At 31.0% G+C, this 20,620-nt stretch overlaps 3 protein-coding genes across 8 annotated transcripts; 2 read left to right on the top strand and 1 right to left on the bottom strand.

Moving 5' to 3' along the window:
• Positions 1–1,517: 1,517 nt before the first annotated feature.
• LOC137834717 (probable choline kinase 2) lies at positions 1,518–8,236 on the bottom strand. Of its 2 annotated transcripts, XM_068642875.1 has the most exons (9): positions 8,090–8,236; positions 6,180–7,085; positions 5,789–5,910; positions 5,408–5,603; positions 4,290–4,407; positions 4,146–4,193; positions 3,784–3,884; positions 2,983–3,109; positions 1,518–1,732 (listed from the first exon to the last, which is right to left on the bottom strand). In XM_068642875.1, exons 2-9 carry the CDS (start codon positions 7,005–7,007, stop codon positions 1,629–1,631), a joined length of 1,644 nt encoding a protein of 547 aa, XP_068498976.1. In that variant the 5' UTR covers positions 7,008–7,085; positions 8,090–8,236; the 3' UTR covers positions 1,518–1,628. The 2 variants fall into 2 exon arrangements, with proteins under 2 accessions (XP_068498976.1, XP_068498978.1); XM_068642877.1 differs by lacking the exons at positions 5,408–5,603; positions 5,789–5,910 and having other exon boundaries at positions 8,090–8,229.
• A 2,540-nt stretch (positions 8,237–10,776) lies between these two features.
• Positions 10,777–11,372, top strand: LOC137836195 (putative RING-H2 finger protein ATL69). The gene is given in 2 exon segments (XM_068645047.1): positions 10,777–10,824; positions 10,827–11,372. Coding segments are annotated over 2 exon segments (525 nt in total). The 5' UTR covers positions 10,777–10,799; the 3' UTR covers positions 11,327–11,372.
• Positions 11,373–16,016: 4,644 nt separating this feature from the next.
• Positions 16,017–20,307, top strand: LOC137834715 (uncharacterized). Of its 5 annotated transcripts, none has more exons than XM_068642871.1 (5): positions 16,017–16,200; positions 16,921–17,333; positions 18,887–18,970; positions 19,066–19,155; positions 19,644–20,307. In XM_068642871.1, the coding sequence occupies exons 2-5, from the start codon at positions 16,932–16,934 to the stop codon at positions 19,908–19,910; spliced, it is 843 nt and encodes a 280-aa protein (XP_068498972.1). In that variant the 5' UTR covers positions 16,017–16,200; positions 16,921–16,931; the 3' UTR covers positions 19,911–20,307. The 5 variants fall into 5 exon arrangements, with proteins under 5 accessions (XP_068498972.1, XP_068498974.1, XP_068498973.1 ...); XM_068642873.1 differs by having other exon boundaries at positions 16,020–16,208; XM_068642872.1 differs by having other exon boundaries at positions 16,024–16,208; positions 16,916–17,333.
• Positions 20,308–20,620: the final 313 nt, after the last annotated feature.

Below are 20,620 nucleotides of genomic sequence, written 5' to 3'. Positions count from 1 at the left end.
TATTGTACTTAAAAGGGTAGCCCTTGTATGTTTAGCTTTGGGACAAATACTACAATTATTATGAATGAAAATGAGATTTTTAATGAGATTTTTACTAATAGGTAGTGATGAAGATGCAAGTTGTAGACGCGCCGAAGAAGGATGTCCGAGGCGTTTGTGCATAAATCAGGGTCGGTCGAAATTTGAGATACGTGGACTTGGTTTGAAAGAGGGGACATGTAGTATAAGTTTGCGTGTTGTTTACCCGGGCAATCATCTCCCGTAGCCAAGTCTTACAAAACGCAACCATGTGAAAAAAGACGACACAACAATTTAGTGAATATCTTACTAAGATAATTTTGTGAATCGGATGCAATATGACTGGTTGCTCCGTTATCCAAAATTCATAGTTTCATAAAAGTAGAATTAATGGACGAGTTATGGACAATCCTGCATACAATTGATAGCTCTATTTGAATAACTTAATTATTTATTTTTAATGACTTAATTATTTATTTTAAATTATTTAATTAAATTGAATGTATTATTATTTGTATTTAATGTCAGTAATTTATTTTGAACAACTTTAGTTGAATATATAAAAGAAAAAAAATATTTAGAATAAATAATTTAAATTAATATATTTGAAAGAAATAATTTTAAATTAGTTTCATAATGTGGAAACACAAGAAAGAAAAAAACAATAATTCTTATATAATTTTAAAATATTATAAATATGTTGATAAATTATAATTTTTTTAATAAAGATACAACATTAAAAAAATTATTGAATAAAAATATAACTAGCTTATCTTATTTTAATTAAATAAAAATATACTATTTAATAAATTATATAAACTTCAAATTAATTATCTGAACTAAAAATAGTATTTTAGAACAAATGCTACTTATCAATCCTGTTTACATATAGTGTTAATACAATTAATTAAAATATATGTTCTAAATAAATACATCAAATTGTTTAATATATTATAAATATGAATTATATTAATAACGTGGATAAAATACTTATTTATGTTTTTTCAGTTAACAAGGTTCTATCATTATTTATTTACTTTTTGACTGAAATTCTTAAATTCTTATTTCTTTTACTTAATTTTCATAATTTAAATTATGAAAGCATTTCAAGCCCCTTACTTAAAAGACACTAAAATGGTTTCTAAGAAAACATTTTATTCTTCAAATTTCGATGTGCCACGTCCTATAAAAAATTTAAATTTATCAAAGTTAACTAAAGTTTCTTAAACTTATAAAATGATTTTAATAAAATCATGAAATTCAATTCGAATTAAAGTACACATATACCTTTTAATGATCATTCTAACTGTAGAAGATATACGGTTGCCAGTACAATCAATACAAAAGCGTTATTTGTACGTTTGGTTCATTTGTTATGGTTGTAATATTTAATAACGGAACGCATAATAAATTAAAAGATTTAAGGTTAATATTATTTTAATTTGATATGTTTTTAATATAAAATTAACATGATTGTGATCCACAGCACAATACAAGTGTTGGAAAGTAAAATAAAATAGAAAGATAATGTACATAGATAAAATGAAGATAAAATAAAAAAGAAAAGGAGTGGAAAATAAAAAAGAGGTGGGAAAAATAAAAATTTGTCCCTAGCCCTTGGACCTGAACAAACCGAGGCCCAATACTTTTTTCATCTTCCTGAAGATACCAGAGTTCTTTGATCTGTGGCTGGGACCACTTGATGCTAGTTCTCCTGCCAAATGTTTATTTACATTATTTACCACAAAACATTTATACATAGGATTTCCATTTCTTAATTTGTTTTTGTCTTAGCCAATCCAACATTTCATTTATGTAGAACCTTTACTTATTTTTTAAGATAAATTAAATAAAATTAGATATATTAAAGAAATTTAAAACACAATGTCAAGAACAAAAACAAAACAAAAAAAATCTAACTATGTTTTATTTAATGCCCTTGGAAGAGAATAATACATTACTCCAATAAAATTAAATAAAACATTATTATTGTTGGATGAGAATAATGTATTATCCAATAAAATTAGATAAGTTATAGAGTAAAGTATATTTTTGTCTTGAGAAACTAATATATTATTTTTCTTGTCTAGTTTCATCATTAATATTTTTTTCAAAAACTATCTAAAATAAAAACTTAATTTCACTGTTAACGAATCCTTCCAGAACAAAAACAAAATCAGTAATAAAAAATAATAAAGTAAAAGTATGAAAAAGTAGCGATAGAAAAAACGCAATTCAGACCAAATAATAAGTAGAGAAAAAAGTAATTGATTACAAAATTAAGATACGTAATATGGAGAAACCATTTTTAAAGAACTAAATTAAATCATATTGATCCTCATATTCCTTAATTATGGTAGTACAAACAAACCCACAAATTAAAGTTATATAAAATGCATAGACTGCAGTAAATCATACAACCAGTAAGGAAAAATACTAACAATTATCAACCTACTCTTTCCAACACAAAAGTTGAAACCTACCACAACTATTATTCATTCTTTTTCTTAAAATTCCCATAGAATCTATTAGAACGACTTTTGGCACTTACGTTTCAGGAAAGAAAAATAAAATAAAAAATTACTTTTTTACTTAAATTCAAATGAAATAAAAAGATATTAAAATATGCATAAAAAAAATTAGATACAATAACCTAATTATATGTGTTCATATTTTCCATGGCTTGTAATGCTAACAATAGTATTCATCATCAGCTAACACTTTCTAAGTCAATGTACAGTCTCTCTTACATTTAAGAATCACATAACAAGATCAACTATCATCACTGTACTGTTATTTGCTTACATTTACGAATCAAACAACACAACTACCATATTTGGAACACATTTACGAATCGCACAACAAAATTTGACTACCGTCATTGGAATGTTATATGAATGCTGCAATCTATTGATTCTATTCACAAGGCAGCAACACAAAACAACTGAAATCAAATACCTGTACCTTCGGGCACATTATACGGAGAAGGTGCTTCAGAGTTTATTAAAAGATAAGGTTTCCTTGCCCAGTACTCTTGAAACCTCTGTTTAGCATACTCCTTGTAGTCAAATTCAATTGTGTTTACTTGTGCCTGAAACAAGTTAATCAATTAGAAGACAACGCAGTGAATAATTAAAACAAAATGCCTATCCTCCTCTCTACTACGGGGTGGGCACTATTTAATATACATAGGATTTCTCAAAGTTAAAGGTAGAGAAATTCACATTTGCTTGTGGAAACTAAGTATGCACCTCGGATGGGAGAATTTTGAAGATAATAAAGACTCAAACACAGTATACTGCATGCAGTGCAATTATTTATTGCCATGTCACTATGACGTTTTGGGTTATTCTTTTCTATATACACGAGTCATTGTCTCACAAAATAAAATGCATTTTAGAGAGCCTAAAAGAAGTGTGTAGAAGACACCTAACATAAAATCTTTCGACAGAACTTATGACTCATCAATAGCAAATTCAATTGCCATTAGTTTCATCAGCTGTAATAATGGTTTAAACACTAGCAACAAAAATAATGCACACATCTATTATTCGTGCCTTCATGCGTTGCTCTAAGAAACCATCAGAAAATTCCACCACTTTTTTTAGCAGCCCTCCCATAACGTTTATAGTTATTGGAATAGGGCACATTTATGGAAAGTGTATTTTGGAATAACTTCTCCCTCAACTAAGGACTCCGCTACACCCATCCGACAGTGCCAAGGAGCATAATTTAAAGCAAAATAAAGTGAAAAATTGAATGTACCGAGATTATTCCCCAAACGCCCCAGAATAGATGATTTGCAAGTGTATACTTTTCAATTTCTTGAAGTAGCTGCTCCACTTCATTGTCACTGCACTGTTGACCTGCAATGGAGACCCACAATTTCATGCACAAATAATTACAGTCCTTAAGAAGATGCATGGTTATACAGGTGATCAAATACAAGACATATTGATGATTGATCTCTACTCTTTGTTTAATTTGGACCATACAACTTGGTTAATCCAATTATGCGGGAGATCATCAATATCAGTAAACTGAAAGCAAACACCAATTTTTAATGTTTTGTGGTAGATGCAATACAATCTTCTAACATCATAGAGCGATTTGAAGTAATCCATTACCAGAGGTACTCAAGTATGCCAACACAAATCTTTGACGCTCGTCCAAATCTGTCAAGAGAACCATTGAAATAGAAGTTAACTTTTCACAGAAAATGATAACATGAATGAAAACAAGTTTAAATAAAAATCCACATGACCCAATACCAGGATATTTATTGTAGTCAAGGATATGAGGCTCTTCTGCATGATAGTTAGCAGCCATCTCACAGAAGTGGTTGGCTATATCAAATGCTACTGGATTATAGCTTGCGTATTCATAGTCCTATTACAAAAAGGTGGCGTTAAATCATATTTGCTGACTATGGTTCATTGGTCCCTTAAAAATATAACTAAGAATAAACCAGTTTCTCATACCTTTAGCCATATTTAAATAAATAAACAAAAACAAAGAATAAATACAAGATATATAACATCATTCACAATCTCATATCATACATGTCATCTGTTAAATAGATTCCCTTTTCTCCCAAGAGATATAGAAGACAGCATGAGTAATAAAGAAACAGTAACATTTATCAAGCTATAACTATGATCACCCAAAGTCTTGCACCCACATTTAAGATACCATCATCACTATGGTATTCTTTCGTAATGATCCTTTTCTTCCACTTCTGATCAAGGCTAGGGTGGCATTTGTTTCATTTCAAGGTACTCCTAGGAATACTACAACCGGGAATATAATTCATGAGTAAATTCAAAAATACATTTATTTCTGCAATTCAAAATGATAATATAAAAAGTAAAAGTAGAAATAGAAGTTACAATTGAGTTAGAACATGACTTCCCATTTTCCTACGAGCATATAAAGTTCCCAGTTACCAACCCTCACTATGGGAAAAAATGAATAAGGCATTACTACATTCTTAGGCATGAACAATATTCTGAGACTGGAAATAATATTTTAAAACTCATAACAAATATCAAATATGAAAATATTACATTCTGAATTCACATTTGTAGGAATAATTTTTAAACCAAGACACAAAGCATACTTAATCTTTTGAACCATTGCCCGTAACCTTGTGCAAATAATTCTTCCATAACTTTTGGTACATATCGATAAACTGGGTCCACAAGACATACTATAGTGCAAAAAAGTTGCTACTACTGAGAAAATCACTTTATGAACATATAAGGAAAAAAAGTGATATTGCCAGAAATTCTGTTGCTATAGAAAAACTACTTATTTATCCAGAGCAGCACCCTTGAAACATTAAATATTATATCATTTCCCCCATAAACTAGCACAAACAGAAACTCACTATGATGGTCACAGAATTGGTCTCTTCATCAAGCATTATGTTACCATATTGTAAATCATTGTGACAAAATCCTATCATTTGGTGTGCGCCTGATAGTTCCTTTTCCAAAATGGCGATTTCTTTGTCTATTGTGTCCAAATAAAATGCTTCAACTTCTTTAGGGGATGATAAACGTTTGGCTTCACTAAGCCAATTTCTGAAACATTGTAACAAAAATATTTGAGAAATCACCTAGTAGTAACCAAAATATGGAAGTGTTAAATATTATTTAAATAAAATTTATAAAAGAGCTGGTCTCTTATTGCCTTTTCGACATATATAAACTTTCTTTCTGTACACTTTTAATGGAGATGCTGGATCAGGTGTTCAAATAGCACATACCGCAATGTATCCCAAAGGTAGACTTGCTTTTCTCCAGGCATATCTAAATCATGAAAATCCTTCAATTTGGCTGCTATAAGAGCAGAAATGGATGGATCACGTAGATCAGATGCTGTTAATGTCTGATAAATTCACCATCAAATATGTGAGCATGTCTAGTTTTTAACTGGTGTACAGAGGTCAATAAAAAAAGAAAGAAACAATGTTTAACTTTTACAAATCATGTTTATGTAGCAGGATAAATTATGACACAGGCGGATGTAGATTAGAGAAGTTGTGCAATGCGTTCAATCTACAGTTTACATTCATGAACCAAATAATAACAGATTGCTCGAAGGTAGTTACATGAGTACCATTATTAGCACTAAAATTATAAAAGAGATCAAATTACCCGTGCATGGATAAACTCTTCAACACGACCATTAGTAAATCGTCCTAGTAGACGAGGACCTTGCCCGCTCTTTGACATAAATTCAAATGTTTGAATCTCATGACTCCTATCAAAGAACACGTCCACACCCTCACCATAAATTCTGACAATAACCTTTCGTGACGTTTCTCCAGTCAAAGTTGGCCACTTTATCTGGAATACCTCATTTGTCATTGCTCCTTTGAGAGGGAACACCTGCAATGCATTTTCATCAAGTACATCGTCCCAGTGACTAGCCAATGATTTCAGTATCTCCTGTGCTTCTTCCGGAAGGCGATCTGCTTTGCAGGCTACAGGGGTTTCAACAGCATTTTCTTTGCTGTTTCTTGTAGCATCTGCTTGGTTGCTTAAAGAAATGTCTGCAGCATCTACAATGTTGTTTATAGGACTTTCTACAATGTTGCTTGTATGACTTTCTACAATGTTGCTTATAGGACTTTCTACACCACCAGCTTGGTAATTCACACCACTTTCTGATAGACCTGCTTCATTGGGTACAAAATTTTCTGCACCACCTGCTACGTGTTCCTTTGCGGGAGTTTCTGCAACACCTGCTAGGTTGTTTACCATATTTCCTGCAATACCCACTTGTTCACTTGTAGGATTTCGTTCCATGTCTGTTAGGAAACTTACAGGTCTTTCTACCCCACCAGTTGCATGGTCATTTACAGGATTTTCAAAAAAAGCATCATTATGTTTTACAGGATTTTCAGTAGGACCTGTGGTGTGGTTTTCCTGGCTTTCTTTCCCACATTCTGTTTTGTTCACAAGATCTTCAGCTGCACTCATTGTGAAAGCTTCCAAAACGTCGAGTACAGCAAAGACTTACTTAAAATACTAAGTTTCCTTTATTTATGAATTCAAGACCTGGAAAAGTAGTTGAAAAAACAAACGTTTAAATCATCAAAATGATATCCAAGAAATTCTTCCTCCTTCCAAGCTCCTTCCACGGTGAATAGATACTTTGATAGAGATAAGAGAAAAAAAGGAATGGAGGACTAGAGAAATAAGCATATATAAATAATCAGATAAGTGTTTCAGTCAGTCAAAACAGAATCATTTATGATTCGAGACTGATGTAAATCAGAAAATTAATCCCGAGACTTTTTTTTTGCAATGAAATTGGTAAAAATTGAGCAAGTATCTCATTCAATTTTCCGTGTAGCAAAGATGTAAAAAAAGGCCTAAATTGTATAATAACCACTCCAATGACAAGGTGCCATTCTTACAAAAAAAAACAACAGATTAGGGAAAAATCAATATAAACTTCGGAATTTTTAAATCTGAAAATTGAGTAGATAAAAGGCACACAATCAACAACAAAAAATATCTACAAAAGCATTCATCAAGCTGGTAAGCCAAAAATCTATCGAATTAGACGATTTCGAGAAGTGTGTCGATTAATTTCTATCCTAATTCTTAGCGTCCAAACAATTTTCTAACATTACATCATCCTTCTCAAATCTCAAAGAAGAACTCGATAGACACAGAAACACACATACAAACAAAACACTTCACATTCCCCTAATTCCACAAGCTAAGCTCTCTGCTTACGAAAATTTGAAAACACATCCGAAAAAATCGAAAGGTGTAATCACAAAAGGCAAACACCAGGCAGATTTCAAAACGCCAGAAAAACAGAGAAAATTTAGCGAAACACGCAGCATTGAAGATAATTTCAATTAGAATAGTTGACGGTCAATAAAACACAAACCTGAACGAATAATTTAGGCACAGCATCGAATATAAAGAACGAACCAAAAGAAATGAAGATCACAAAACACGAACCTGAACGGCTAAATTGGAGGCGGACACAGCATTGAATATAAGGAAATAACTAAAGTAAATTGAAGATTATGCAAAACACGAACCTGAACGGACAAAAGCTGACGAAGCATTGAACGGAATATTCGGAGGAGAACCGCGAGGCGGCGGCCGGACCGCCGGCGAAGAGGTTGTTCGATGAAGATAAAGGAAGATAGAGAGAAAGAGAGAGTAACGGTTGAGAATTTCGAGGGAAATGGGACTTTATATATACATATGTATATGAGAAGGTGAAGGGTTTCTAATTTCTTTTCCACCGCCAATGAAACAAAAGGTGGTAGTGGCAGCTTCTGCATGCTACACATTAATTTCAATTTCAATTGTTTTTTTTATTAGGGTTAAAATTAGATTGCTAATTTCTATAATTAAGTATAATTAAGGATTCTAATTCTTCTTCCAAAAACTAGTTATAAATGGACCATTCATCTATTAGTGATATTAGATGAAGGATATTTTTATTTTTTAAATCATAAAAATTAAAAATCATGGCAATTTCATATAGGGAAAATGTCATTTTCTTAATTTAAACTATTGACTATACCTTAAAAAAAAGTATTCAAATTTAATTTAGTTTAAAAGTATTAAAATTTAATTTATAAAAATAGTAAAATAAAAGAAGTAGATTATTAAAAATTAAAAAACAAAAGGGGTGATTTAGTGTTTTTAACTAGTCACAAAACATAATGTTTAATACTCTCTACTTAATTTGAGTAAAGCAAAAATTTGAAATAGTTTTTGGAGGTTCTTGAAACATAATGATTTCAGAATGTAAAAATATACTTTGTAAACTAAACTTAATATTTGACTATAATAGTAAAGAATTACAATGATTTACTTTACTCTCTAAAATAATCTTATTTTAAATTAGAAGGTTAAACATGTTTTTAATTTTTTAAAATATTAGTTTAAAAAGACTTAAATACCTTTTTATTCTTTATAAAATTATAAAATGAATGCATTTTTATTTTGATATATACTTCTTTTTTGGGCAAATTTTCAAATAATTGTTTTTAGTCTTAATAAAATATATTATTTTTATTTGAGTCTATGTAAAAATATTTTTCTTTATCTTTCGTACTTTTAGAATTTTGAAAACATTATTTTGAATTACTAATGTCTATTTAACATAGATAAATAACATATATTTTACATATTTTAACCATCTTTTTAAAAGTGTTATTTGTTGATATTAGATACTATTTGAAAGGATCACCTAACTTTGATTTTTATCATCAAATAAATCATTAATGAATGCTAAATAATATTATAAATTAAAATGGTTTAATTCAATAACTAGATTTAATATGCTAGTGATTTTTTAGAATTAATAATATATAAAGTATTTCGGTATGAAATAGATCTTATCTCATTAAAAAAATTACGATCAAAATTAATTTAAATACATATATTTGTTTTTCATTTTTTGAGATGTCTTGGGATATCTTTTAAAAATAAAATGATGATTAATCCTATCAATATTTTCTCAAACAGTATAATTATGTTTTGTTCTAGTCAACTTGAGGTCGGTCGGCATCTGGATGAGCTTCTAATGGTGGTCTGGCAGGAATTGATTGAAACTTTGGCATGGGCTCATGAACATACACGTTTGGCTAATTTGATTCGATGGAGAGATAAAGCAGTGGCTCTTTCAAACGGAACGAACAGAGATAGAATCATAGTGATTCCTTAAAAACCTTTTTGGATATTCCTCAATGTGCCGACTATTCATGGAACGTGAGAAGCAGATGAATAATCATCTACTTCCGGAAGAAATCGAAGAATTTCTTGGGAATCCTGCAAGAGCCACTTGTTCTTTTTTCTCTGACAGATGGTCAGAACTTCATCTGGGTTCGAATCCTACTGATAGGTCTACTGTCTCCCTTCAAGTGATTAAACCTTCGAAAAACGATAGGGGTTCCTCCTCCGACGCTCAAGTCAGTAAGAACATAAATAAAATGAGTACAATATGAAATAGGAGTTGATAGTACTTAAAGTTAATTGATTGAGATCCTTGAATTATACTCTCTCATAATGTTAGATACATAAGTCGGAAAACGATCCATAAATGACTAAACATCGAGCCAGAAGCATAACCTAACATGTTTCATATTAAGTGTATATTACATTTTATTTGGTGCATTGTATTTTTATTTTTTTTTTGGAAACAACAATTTATAATATTCAAACTCATTTTGATTCTAACTTTAATCTATTTTATGATATTTCTAGGAGTAAATATTTTTAAAAACTTATTTCTTAAATGAAAAAATACGAAAAAATTAAAATAAATTAATATTTACCTATAAACTACATGTTAAATTAATAATAACAAGAGCATCATATGCTAATCAAATTTAATATATCAACATCAATATTTCATAGCATTAAACTAAAATTACTTTATAAAATTAGAGTTCAAGTTAATACTTTAACATAGAAAAATGAAACTTACAAAAATCATGATATATATATATATATGAGTTTCTACCAAGGTTGTTGTTATTTGATAAAAAAAATATTTAATTAAAAGATGGCATAAATTTTTGTATCTAATTAAAAAAATTATCAAATAATATATTTAATAAATTTCTAGATTAGGGTTTTATTATAATGAAATGTCAATGTCTCAGTGTCCGAAGTCATTTAATTTTTCCCGCGGAATTGCGCTTCTGATCACGCAATTCAACTCTCTCACTCTTTCAATTAACACTCTCTTCCCAATACTCTTCATAACCAAACTTTTCCGCATTCTCTCTCATGTTCGCGGCGTCTCCGCCACCGTCACCACTACTGCCGCCGTTGGTCTCGGCTACGGCATTGCCATCGCCGTCAGCATCCTCGTCCTCATCTCCTCCATCATGCTCGCCTCCTACGCCTGCGTCCGCTTCAAATCAAACTCGCCTCGCTCTCGCCACAATACTTACTACGACCAAACGGAACAAAATAACAGCATTCACGACTCCGGTGGGCCCGGGCCCGTCGTCCTGGGCCTGGAAAAGCCCGCCATCGAGGCCTACCCGAAGATCGTGGTCGGAGAGAGCGTCCGCCTCCCCAGGCCCGACAGTGGCCCCTGCGCCATCTGCCTCTGCGAGTACCTTCCCAAGGACACCGTCCGCTGCGTTCCGAGCTGCCACCACTGCTTCCACGCGGACTGCGTGGACGTGTGGCTGAAGATGAGTGCCACGTGTCCGCTCTGCCGGAACTCTCCGGTGCCTTCGCCGTTGCCGTCACCGTCACCGACGCCATTGTCGGAGCTCGTTCCGCTGGCTTTCCACGGCAGGTGATTCAATCGTTCGTTCTTGTCTTGATTGTATAACTAATTGCTTTGTGTTTTTTACAGTGAGAAAATTTGGTGACGGTTAAGTTTTCATTAATTCTTTCGTCAGCGAGAAACTATAAGCAATAGAATTTTCTGGATTTCTAATTTGTATGATGTGATAGAATCTGACATATAAGTATTTTTTTTCTTTCACTAAGTTGTTCCCTTAGTACATATATTATATCTACTTTATTATTATTGGAAAATATTAGAAAATGATAGTTCGAGAATCTTGAAGTTACTATGGTTTTATTATTGCTGTAGGTTTAAAAATAAATATATATAATAAAAAGTAAAATTATAATTAAATAATATAAAAATATTAAAATAATAATATTGTGAGTTATAATGTGGAGGTATAAAATATTAAATTTATTAATGTATCATTATTGTTTATCATTTAAAAAACAAAAATATTAACGGTGCAATTTGATAACATAGTCAAGGGATAATTTTGTTATTTCCTCGAAAAAATTATAAATTAAATAAAGAGAAATGGTTTTTTATTTGATTCAGAAATAAAAGTTTTTGGGGTTTCACTATAAACACAACTGAAGGTTAAGATTTTTTTTTTTTTACGTGTAAATCGTAGAATAAAGTAATTTAGAATTCAATATTTTCATGGTTTTTAGGTTAGTTTTCGTTTCATTTGTTTGATTATATCAACACCTAATAAATAAAACGATTTATTCTTATTTTTTTCATCATTTTCATCCTTCAATTTTATTTTTAAATTTTTACTTATGTATAAATTTATTTTATTTTCAATTTTATCTTGTTACTTGTTACTTCTAAAGCATTATATTGTTGAGCTCAGGCTTCTCAAATAATATTATTAGTATTATTAACTCTATAATTTTGTTAAAAAATAATGATAATTACACAAAAATAATTAATGTTTTATTATGTGTTGTGGTATTATAGGATTTATTTATTTGAAATGTATAAATAAAATCGTGGAAGAAAAACAGTAATTGTAGCTACACTGGTAAAATAAAACATACAAATTGCATGTACCAAAATAATATATTTTTATATATATTTAAAAATATAACTACGAGTGTAGGAGAAAACTAATATTAGTAGCCACATAGATAAAATAGAACATATGAATGTGTATATAAATATATATATATATATATATATATATATAGAGAGAGAGAGAGAGAGAGAGATTTTGCAAATTTAGTTTCTTTATTCTCTTTCATGAATTAATTTTTTTATTTTTCAATTGTGTAATTTTGATGTTTTACTTTCACGAATTTAACTTTTAATATTTTTATAATTTGATATTTTATTCATTAATTTGATATTTAAGTTTTAATGAAAATACTGATATAACACTTTATTATCCGATTGGGTCTGTATTTTAATTAAATGATGATAAATTTGAAGTTAATAATAATATATCAAAATTATATAATTATGTAATTAAAATTGTAGGAACTTAATTTGCAAAGAAAAAAATCTAAAAAGATAGTATAAGCTAATTATTTAAAAAGATGTGTTGGTGAAAGTCATTTAAAATAGAATAAAAAAAATTAGAGAAACAGTATAGAGAAAATTAAATACTTAATTTTACAAAGAAATGTGGTCTTTGAATTTTCATAATCTGATATCATTGGTAGTGTGTGATAACATTATGGGTTAACCAATAATGTAACTACGACCATTAATTAATTTTTTCACATAACCTTTTTTCATGAAAATAAAAATATAAAAAATACAATAAAAATGATTTTTTTTTTTCTGAAACATATAACTCTCAAAATTATTTTTCAAATTGTGATAGACGTTAAAAAATTTTACATTATAGAAATAAACTTTTAGTGTGTGACATTAAAAGACATTAAAATGGTACGAAACCTTCATAACTGTTTTCTACAACTTCTTTGCTTTTTAATCTTTCTTCCTTCCTTTCACCATATCAATTTTAATCTCCATCCTATCATTTTTCAAAATTATCAAAATTATTCTCTATTTATAATTTAAAAAAATTAAAATTAAAAATTAAAATCTTGTTCCAGAAGAAAAAATCCAAAATGCAAAAAAATATATTTTGAAAATAAAAATCAGAACACAAAATCTAAAAATACATTCCAAATTTTTTTCCAAAAATCAAAAATATATTTCATACATCCAAATCCGAAAATTTAATCTGAAAAAAAAGTTTTGGAAATATTTTTTTTAACCACACTATTTTTTTTTATTTTGCAAAAGACTTTTTATCATTTTAGTAGTAGATTGAGTGCAGTTTCAAATTAAAATACTTTTGTGTGATGTTCTACTAAATCTGGTTCCACTCTAATTAATTATGAATTTAATATTTATTGTTAAAAAATAATTAAGATAAGAAACAAAGAATAGAATGTGTTATTGCCCATATTTAGGATTTGTTTGTTATCCTTAAACCTTTCAATATTTTTAGTTTCTAATCAAAATTTTAATCGACGCAAACTTTTTATTTATTTATTTTAATTTCTATACTTAAGTAATCCTTAAGTAATAACATGAAGTGATAATTATAATCACGTTGATTGTAACACCCCGGAAAATACATATAACTATTACAATAAAAGTTCTACCAGTTTCTATACAAACTTGGAGTTTTTCAAAAACATTCCTAATACATGATTAGGATTTATAGAAATACAATTTACATATCCACAACTCAAAATAAGATTCTGAACCCTCTAAGGCTCTCCTGCACCTGTATGGTCATCTGCTCGTGTACATAGTACAGTCATTGCAGTTCAAACACAACAAGAAAAGCAAGGGTAAGCTAGTGAAAATAAAATTTTATAATATACACAATTAAATCAAAAGAGAAAACCAAGTTACATGATTAATTTCTCAAATTATTCAATCTTCTTCAAATCTCAACAATAAAACAATCACATAGATCTCACATGGATCTACACATTCAAGATATTCAACAAACAACGTCTTCCGGAAGACCCGTATTAAGTAAGTCCTACCAGAGACTAACACCTGATCCAAAGATTACCAGCGAATCCAACAGAAAGGATCAGGGTAAGTTCAATACAACCCAAGCCGTGCATCTCATATGTCACGGTGTGCATGAACTCCCCCATCAGCTTTTGACCACCCGGAGATCTCTGTTACCACATAGGCATCAATACTTAATACACAGCAAACATCAGTCCATACATTATCCCGACATCAATACTTAATACACAACAAACATCCGTCCATACATTATCCCAAATGTATGAATTCAATTTCATACCATTTCGTCATACAATATCATTCAAAAAGTTATCCACAATATTCAAAAGTTTATTTGACATAAAAAAATACACTTTAATACTAAATCATCAAAACCCAATATTTCCACAAATTTAAATAATATATAAACAAACAACCCAATATAAATAAACACACAACATCCCTACAAGAGAAATTGAATATTGGGACCACGTCCCTTCCGCATTCAGATCTTCTATGCTAGGGTGCTATTAAAAATTAAATTTAGCTTCCCTTACCTCAATTGCTTGCTTTCCAAGCAACTTTTAGAATTTTATTCCCCACCGTTTGGATAAGCTTCAAGATTTACGGGCCTAATGCAAATTATCCAAACAGAACAAAATTTCAGTATATAATATAATAAGTTGAGAGGATTAAACTTCTCAACTGACCCCACCAAGATTGATGACTAAATCCTAAGAAAAAAACAGAGAACAAAGGATATTTAGAGTAAAAATGAACTTACTCTGTTTGAAAATCTGATCGGGTAGAAATGTTCCTTAACTCCTCTGCTACAACGTGGTATGATCAGATTCTAAAATAGATGAAGATTGGGAGAGAAATTAAGAGAGAGAGAGAGAAGAGAATTGGAGAGAGAGAGAAAAAAAAGAAAATGAAAGACTGGTGGTGGTGGGGCAAAGCTTCTGTTGGTGTTTTTTTTTCTTTAAAAAAACACGCTGTTACATTGATTGTTCAATAGTTTATGACGTCATATGATAATTTAATGAGAAAATCACGTACATTTTTTAAAACTTTGTTTTAATTACTCATGAACTAATTTGCAGCATTAACATATTAGAAATTAAAAACCCAGTTTAGTGGTCACATAATAATCTAACTTGAATATTGATGAAGCTTTTGTTGTATCCCATTTATTTAAAAAAAATATACATTTCTTACAATTTTTATTAATCAATTTTCTTATTAAGGTGTTAACGTGAATTAAAATAATTTCATATGAATTATGATTGTGAGTTAAGTTAAAAATGAATTTATTTAATTAAGTTTATTTTATTGGTAAAAACAATTAACTCAGAGACACTTCGGAATAGTGTATTAGATATATTAACTTTTTAAATATAAAAAATATAAATCATAATAACATTTTTTTTATTAAGTGGACTAAGTTAATTTTAAACTGTAATAGAAGATTTTTTTTAAATTCGTTAATATAATTTGAGTAAAGTCAAGGATTAACTAATTACTCCTTATTTTTAATTACTTATATATAAAATTATTCTCTGTTATATGCTTACTTTTGATAATTGTTTGTGAGAAATTAACTATAGCAAAAGAAAAGAATTAAAAATAATTTTATGATTTTACCAAATTAAACCTATTTGTATTTTGGTGAATAAATAAACATAATAACACATCCTAATAGAAAGAAAAAAATGAGTTAAATATTTTAGGAGGAATAGATTACTCATATGAAGAAGAAACACAGAGGCCTTGAGTAGAGCTCTTGGTGCTTTCAATTTGAGGCACATTGCTGCGTGCGAATTTGCTGGTAGAGTAAAACGCCATTGAAGCTCATTCTACCATTTTTTTCAACGTTTCACATAAGGGGAGGTAAAAGGGTGATTTTTAGTACTTTTGCTTTCACTTTCGTTTTGTGATTATTAGCTTCAAAGACAGTCTCGTGTTTTGGTTTTGATAGATTGGTTAGAGCCTCGGAGTGATAGATTGGTTGAAGGGGCAAATGGGTATTTTTCTTTTGCGCGTTGTTTCACAAGATCGTGATTTTGTGTTTTGGGGCACCAACTGTTTGATAAAATGTTTGACTGTCACCTGCAATATGTCATTGCTCTGGTGGGAAGAAACTTTGTTGCCAGTGCGAATTCCGGTTTGGTTGGGTTGTTTTTGTTGGTGATTTTTTTTTAGGGGTAAAATGTTTAGCTATGATGAGTGCTTATGTGGTATTTGGTTTATTGCCTAAGTTTGTGAGCGGTCCCTTTTTCCATCCTGCTTTCTGGTTTGTGTGATTTTGTGGATGAATTCTCTTAGTTTTCAGTTTTTGTTGTATGTTTAAAGGCTATTGATTTGAGTTTTGGTTGTAATGTAAGGCCGGTCTCATGTTTTGGCATTTGAATTTGGTATGTAGCATGAACTTTCGTTTCACTGGTAGCTTGTGTTTCATTTCATGTGATTTGGCCTTATTTGGATCTGTAATGATTATGTGTCTTCTCTCCCAGTGTGATTTGTAACATTGTATTTTGTCCTGTTTTGGTTCTCCTAAGAAGCTGTTGCCATTGGAAATTAACACTTTTTTTTTTGTCCGTGAAAGTTTAGAGTAGAAAAAAATGATTAGACGAAGGTTATCTGTTCTCTCAACGTCAATCATCAGAAGCTCAAATCATAGCAAACCCATTCTCAGATACCCTTCTATCCAATTTCAACCCTTTCAGCTCCCTCATTCTCCCAATGCTCATCGAACAATTAGTCGTAATGAATTTCCAGAATTTCAAGGTTTTCGGGCGTACAGTCTTCTGAGCTTGAATGATTTGAGAGATAATGTTCCCAGGAAACAGCCCACGAGGAAGGGGCGTGGGATTGGGTCTGGAAAGGGTAAGACTGCTGGGAAGGGTCACAAGGGTCAGAGAGCCAGAAAAGGTATAAAATTGGGTTTTGAAGGAGGCCAGACTCCTCTTCGCAGAAGACTACCCAAACGTGGGTTCAAGAACCCATTTAGCCTCATTTTTCAGGTATGTTTTCATCTTTATATTTCTAGTTTATTTTTGTCTGATGCATAACATAAGGAAAACCAAAATTACATACTTTCTTTTGGTGTGCTCAATCTTTTTTTACGGATTCAATTCTGAAGTGGATAATAGCTTTGCGAGCTTATAGCAGAAGTTACGTAACAGTTAGAATATATGATTTTTATCAAATATATATGTTAGAAATTAAGATATGCACAAATAAAAATAAAACACAAAATTAGCATGATATTATTGAGTGAAAAGTTCAATTGGCTGATGACTTGTTTGTTAAAAAAGATGTCAATAGGATACAGACTCATACCACAACCTCAACAACAGTAGCAGTCTACAGGGACAGAATTGCAATCATGGATTTGAGAAATTCTGCTATGCAATAGTGCTATAGTGGTCTTTAAGTAGACTGCATCTCAAGTAGTTGGAGCTACCAATGGACACGGGATATATAGCAGTAGTCTTTCAGAGCACAATCCATAACATTTGGATGCAATTTTCAAATATCACAATCACAAGGATGATCTAAGAGTTCTGAGGCAGTTATGTTTTTGAAAGATTAACTAAACCTCCCTGAGTTTGTGTGTGTAAGATCAATCTGTTGGAAACCAAAAACAGAAGGCCTAACACAATATTGCTTTCTGTGTCACAAAATAGTGTGACTGAAAGGAATAGTATTCATCGCAACAATCAAAACAACAGGGAGGGTAAACCATATTACCTCCAAAAGGAGCACTTTCCTTTTCACTTTGAAAAAACCAGATTCACCAATGTTAGAAAACAAAAGCTAAAAAGCCCTAACTACAATTGAGGACCTATTTATTAGGTCCTTACTCCCAAACCACATAACTAACTACCTGGTTACAACTAATTACAAATTACCCCCTTTTTCCCTTCTATGATACATCTGTAAAGGTTGCTCTCCTTTCGTCTCTGTCCTGTTCCCACTCCAAACACAATCTCTTGTCATCATTATTGGTTTCCCTCTCTTTGTATTTTCTCCCTCTTTAAAAATTAAATTATAAGTGGGAAACATTCCCTGACACTGCGAAGCTATATTGATATGCTTAATGCTGATATCGTGTTTTTATTTTTAATTACAAGAAATAATATCTCTGATGCTAATTTTCTTTTCAAGATTCTGAAACCTCCTGTTGTGAATATATGTCCAGTGGCTAAGTTGGTTTCAACTCAATTGATATGAACCTCTATTTTCCAGGCGACATTTCCCAAACATGATTTTCACTGAAAGTATTGTGATCTGCAAATGTTTTTCAAAGTTTATAGTTTACTGTATTCAAGGGATTTTCCCTATATCTTAACTGTTTATACGTGAATGCTGACCTTGTTGTAACTTGTAGTAAGGTATTCTATACCTTGATTGTCGGAGTTCACTTTGGATTTATGACCATTGAGTAGCTCATTTTTATTCAATTTTATGTTGATTTTGATTTGGTTGTTCTTATTTTAATCTCTGCAACCCTTAATCTATCAGTCATTTATATGTCTACATTGTTAAAAAATATATGCATATTTTTCTGCAGCCAATAGGTTTGGGTAGAATTGCAAAGTTTATTAATGCTGGGAAGATAGATTCTTCCGAACTGATTACAATGAAAACACTCAAGGTTTTATAACTGCTACCTCACCTTTTCAGTTCTTCTGGAATTGTTTTTGCTTCATGTGATTCCTCTCATTCTTGTGGTCATTATTATTACCATAGGATGCTGGGGTACTTGGGAAGCAAGCGAAAGATGGAGTGAGATTGATGGGGCGTGGTTCCGAGCAGATCAAGTGGCCAATTCATCTAGAGGTAGACTTTATATGAAGGCTATACGTGTTTTGAGGATCATAATCAAGCTTTTTGATTCTTAAGTTTTAACTTTCGAAATATATCTTTTTATCAGTTTTTAAACTTATCTCTACCTAATTTCTTAAATTTCACCACGGTCATATACATAATTAATCATCATTCTTTCTTATGCTAAATACCTTATGATTAGTTAGACGGTGGCTTGAAATTCTTTCTCCATTAGCAGCATAAATTAACTGGGCGCAGCAAGATTTTACCTCGGTAATTGAAATGGTACAATGGATTGTAGGGTGTCTAACTTAGCATTTGTTACAGATAAAGTTGGTAATATACTGTATGTTCAAAGTTTATGGGCTAATTTTCTCTTACCTTGTTTTTTTCTTCTTGTACGTTCGTATAAACAAACTCTTGTTGTTTGAGATTTATGTTAGAATTGGAAATGTTAAGATTTAAATACCATAGTATAATTTAACACAGTGATTCTACAGGTATCAAGGGTTACTGTTAGGGCTAAGGAAGCAGTTGAAGGAGCTGGTGGGTCTGTGAGAAGGGTGTATTACAATAAGTTGGGCTTGAGGGCACTGCTGAAGCCTGAGTGGTTTGAAAAGAAAGGAAGATTGTTGCCTAAAGCTGCTAGACCTCCTCCAAAGCAAAAGGATAAAGTTGATAGCATTGGTCGGTTGCCAGCACCAACAAAGCCAATTCCATTTTTAGTTGAAACAACCAAGGATCTTCCAGTTCAGCCACTTAGTTAAATAACTAATATGTGGGCACTGTTTTTTAAAATTTTGTAATTCTCTATGGTGTACCTCTTGCTCTCAAGTTGTTCATGCAGTTCATGCATTGTGAGGTTGTTAATTCAGAATGAGATAAATGAATTCCTTGGGGACAAATGAAAGGGAAAATCTTGTTTATTATTTTATTTCTTTCAAGGATTTGATCTCTGTCACTCGATTGAAAAGAGCCTTAGGTTACTGTCTCTGCTGGGAATAGAATCTTAGCCTCTTCATTAAGGGTAATTTGCAGGAACACTCTTCACTGTTTACTTTTCTCCAGGTATGGATGGTGCTTGTCAAAATGACTCCCCTGAATTTTCATAAATGGACGATTGTTTCAATCCGAATCTATTAATACACGACTTGTCATTATCCACTGATTATACATGTAAATAAATATTATTTGTTGTTTTTTCTTTTCATTACACTGAGAGCTTTTAAGTAAATATTCTTTAAAGATTGTTAACTTGCAGAATAACACTTCTGAGATGAAATCAACACCTTTAGTAACTTATTACAAAGGTTCGAACTATCCACCTAGCATTCAAGTAGATATCTATTTCTTTTGTATTTGGTACTGTACGAGTACAAACTTCTAGATAGAGGAAGAAGGTTGTTTTATGAGCCCCTTAAAGTTCTGGTAGGAAGTGGTAAAGAAAGTGGATGTGATAGATGTGAGGAAAGTGATG

The sequence above is a fragment of the Phaseolus vulgaris genome, chromosome 5 (genome assembly GCF_000499845.2).
Source record: "Phaseolus vulgaris cultivar G19833 chromosome 5, P. vulgaris v2.0, whole genome shotgun sequence".
In the NCBI taxonomy this organism is placed as follows: Eukaryota; Viridiplantae; Streptophyta; class Magnoliopsida; order Fabales; family Fabaceae; genus Phaseolus; species Phaseolus vulgaris.
The sequence above is the reverse complement of the archived record's forward strand: the minus strand, read 5'-3'. Positions and strand labels throughout refer to the sequence as shown.

Excerpts from the sequence above, each read along its gene's own strand:
- LOC137834717 (XM_068642875.1), bottom strand. The coding sequence starts at position 7,007 with ATGAGTGCAGCTGAAGATCTTGTGAACAAAACAGAATGTGGGAAAGAA. Across the intron at positions 5,911-6,179 it reads AAGAGTTTATCCATGCACGG|ACATTAACAGCATCTGATCT; the intron begins GTAATTTGATCT and ends TGAATTTATCAG. Across the intron at positions 4,408-5,407 it reads CCAATTCTGTGACCATCATA|GACTATGAATACGCAAGCTA; the intron begins GTGAGTTTCTGT and ends TTTTTGTAATAG.
- LOC137834715 (XM_068642871.1), top strand. The coding sequence starts at position 16,932 with ATGATTAGACGAAGGTTATCTGTTCTCTCAACGTCAATCATCAGAAGC. Across the intron at positions 17,334-18,886 it reads CATTTAGCCTCATTTTTCAG|CCAATAGGTTTGGGTAGAAT; the intron begins GTATGTTTTCAT and ends ATTTTTCTGCAG. Across the intron at positions 18,971-19,065 it reads TTACAATGAAAACACTCAAG|GATGCTGGGGTACTTGGGAA; the intron begins GTTTTATAACTG and ends TTATTACCATAG.